Raw genomic sequence first — 2,562 nt, forward strand, 5'->3', positions numbered from 1 at the left:
GGGGAGGGGCTGATCCATCAAGTCTGGTCTGCTACCGTGTGCTGCAGCCAGTACTTCCTGACAATCATGGATGACGGTAGTGCTTTCCAGGTGAGGGTCGGGTAGCAAGGTGGCCGGGTTGAGTCCTGTGGCTGAGGTAAACTTAATACGATCTGAGTTTAACAGCAGGGCTTGGTAATGAGTCATCCTGGCATTTGTTAGCCATCTGTCGGGTGGCTGGCGAATTACACTTTCTAATGCATGGGGGCTGTTATCGTTAGGTTCTGCCCCAAAGTCAGTTTGTCAGCATCTTTGACCAAAGCGGCCACCGCGGCGATTATTTTTAAACAGGCGGGCCATCCTGCTGCCACAGGATCCAATTTCTTTGATAGGTACGCAACCGGGCGATTCCAGGGGCCCAGTTTCTGAGTTAGTACTCCCTTTGCGATACCTTTATTCTCGGCCACGTACAGATGAAAAGGCTTAGTGATCCTTCCCCCGTTCCTTTTTTTAGGGCATTCTCTTGCCCAATGACCTTTTTCTTTACAGTAGGCACATTGGTCCTTGTCTAATGGCCGCCTTCTATCCGTTGTTCGCCCTTCCTGTCTATTTCTGTCTCTACTGTTTCTTCCTCTGACTACAGTGGCCAGTATCTTACTCAAATGTCTTTCTTGCCTCTTATCTCGTCTTACCTCACGAGCCTCTTGTTCCTTCTGCTTTCTTTCTTCCCTTTCTTCTTCTGTCTCCCTCTTATTATATACCTTATCTGCCTCTTTTACTAAGTCCTGAAGGGAGAAACCTTGTAGGCCATCCAGCCTTTGTAACTTCTTTCTAATATCAGGGGCTGCCTGGTCAATAAAGGCCATTGCTATGGTGGCCTTATGTTCCTCAGAGGTTGGATCATAAGGAGTGAATCGTCTAAAAGCCTCCATTAAGCGTTCTAGGAACACGGTTGGCGATTCCTGGGGCCCCTGAGTTATCTCTCTTACCTTAGCCAAATTCGTGGGGCGCCTGGCCGCTCCATGGAGACCCGCCACCAGAGCCTGGCGATACATTTTCAGGTGCTCCTTACCTTCCGGGGTATTAAAGTCCCAATTCGGCCTGACGAGTGGAAACCCGGCATCAATCTCGTTAGGCAACTGGGTAGGTTGTCCATTGGCGCCTAACACATTTTTTTAGCCTCCAGGAGAACCCGTTGCCTCTCCTCAGTTGTGAGGAGAGTCTGGAGGAGCTGTTGACAATCATCCCAGGTGGGTTGGTGGGAGAAGACAAGAGACTCTATTAAAGCAGTAAGAGCCTGTGGGTTTTCAGAGAAAGTAGGGTTATGCATCTTCCAATTATAAAGATCTGCAGAGGAAAAGGGCCAGTATTGAAGGGGCCTATTCCCGTGGTTATCGGGGGGGCCATATTCTCTAAGGGGTAAAGCAGTAGAATCCGGGGAAACAGCCCTCCGGCTTCTGGTGCCCGCCGAGGGACCCCCCCTTTCCGCCATAACAGGTGGCCCTACTGGTGCGGAGGGTTGTGAAGCTGGGGGTCCTAGGGGCGACATGGGATTTAGGGCCGGAGGATAAGGAGGTGGGGAATCTAGAAGAAGCAAATCAGACTGCAGGTCAGGATATATCGCCTTTGGCGGGTCCGAGGCAGCAGATGACTTTTCCGTGTCTGGGGTTTTCTTCAGGGCCAATATCTCCGATTGTGCTGGAGCGCATGCAGACGTGTCTGTTGAGGAAACAAAGGGCCGGACCCACGGAGGCGGGGAGAGAACTAGATCTTCCCAGACCAGGATATATGGTATCTGGTCTGGGTGTCCGTGGGGTCCTGTGTTAAAGACCCTAGACTTGACTAGCCCAACCTTATCTAACAGAAAAGATCCTTCGGGTGGCCACCCTGTCTGAAATGTAGGCCACTCAGAGGTACACAGCGTTTGCCATTTTCCTTTCCTTACTTCTACCGAAAGGTTGTGGGCCCTAGCCCTAACTTCGGTCCAGTGGCTTAGGGTAAGAGAAAGAGGAGCCGTCATAGTTTGTCCCATTGTCGTCCGTCAAAAGAAAGATAATAGTACAGAAAAACAATAAAATTTCAAAAGACACACATTGATATTGCCACCGCGAACTTAAACCCGAAACCAACTCAAATTCAGATGGCAGCTTATATAACCTGCCAGAACCAGCCGCCGCGAACTTAAACCCGAAACCAACTCAAATTCAGATGGCAGCTTATATAACCTGCCAGAACCAGATGAAGGGGAGACAAAATTTGTTTCTCCTTCCAGATGGACCACCAGGGCGTCCCCCGGGGCCCGTGGACACCAGCTTTCGGCACGTCTGCCTAGCCAGGAGTCCAATACAGATTCCACAGCAAGCCGGTTCACACGGCTTTTTCCTAATGGCGGCTAGCAACAAACAAACGACAAACAAATAGACAATTGGGCTCGAGCCTACCTGATACCTCCGACTCCCGATGTTCTTGTGACCCGGGGGCGAGTGGGGATCCCGGACGAGCCCCCAAATGTTAGACCCAAGCGGTCTGCGAGAGATTCCAACTCGCCCAAGAACCGCCAAGAGTCGAGAGCCGCTGCAACAC

General features: G+C 51.1%; 1 protein-coding gene across 1 annotated transcript; it reads right to left on the reverse strand.

Annotated features, from left to right (window-relative positions):
• Positions 1-491: 491 nt before the first annotated feature.
• LOC136127639 (uncharacterized) lies at positions 492-2,011 on the reverse strand (the record flags this gene model as incomplete). Its single annotated transcript, XM_065883268.1, is given in 2 exon segments — positions 492-1,156; positions 1,159-2,011. Coding segments are annotated over 2 exon segments (1,518 nt in total), but the record flags the coding sequence as incomplete, so codon positions are not given.
• Between the last annotated feature and the right edge of the window lie 551 nt (positions 2,012-2,562).

This window comes from Phocoena phocoena, chromosome 8, assembly GCF_963924675.1.
Source record: "Phocoena phocoena chromosome 8, mPhoPho1.1, whole genome shotgun sequence".
Lineage (NCBI taxonomy): Eukaryota > Metazoa > Chordata > Mammalia > Artiodactyla > Phocoenidae > Phocoena > Phocoena phocoena.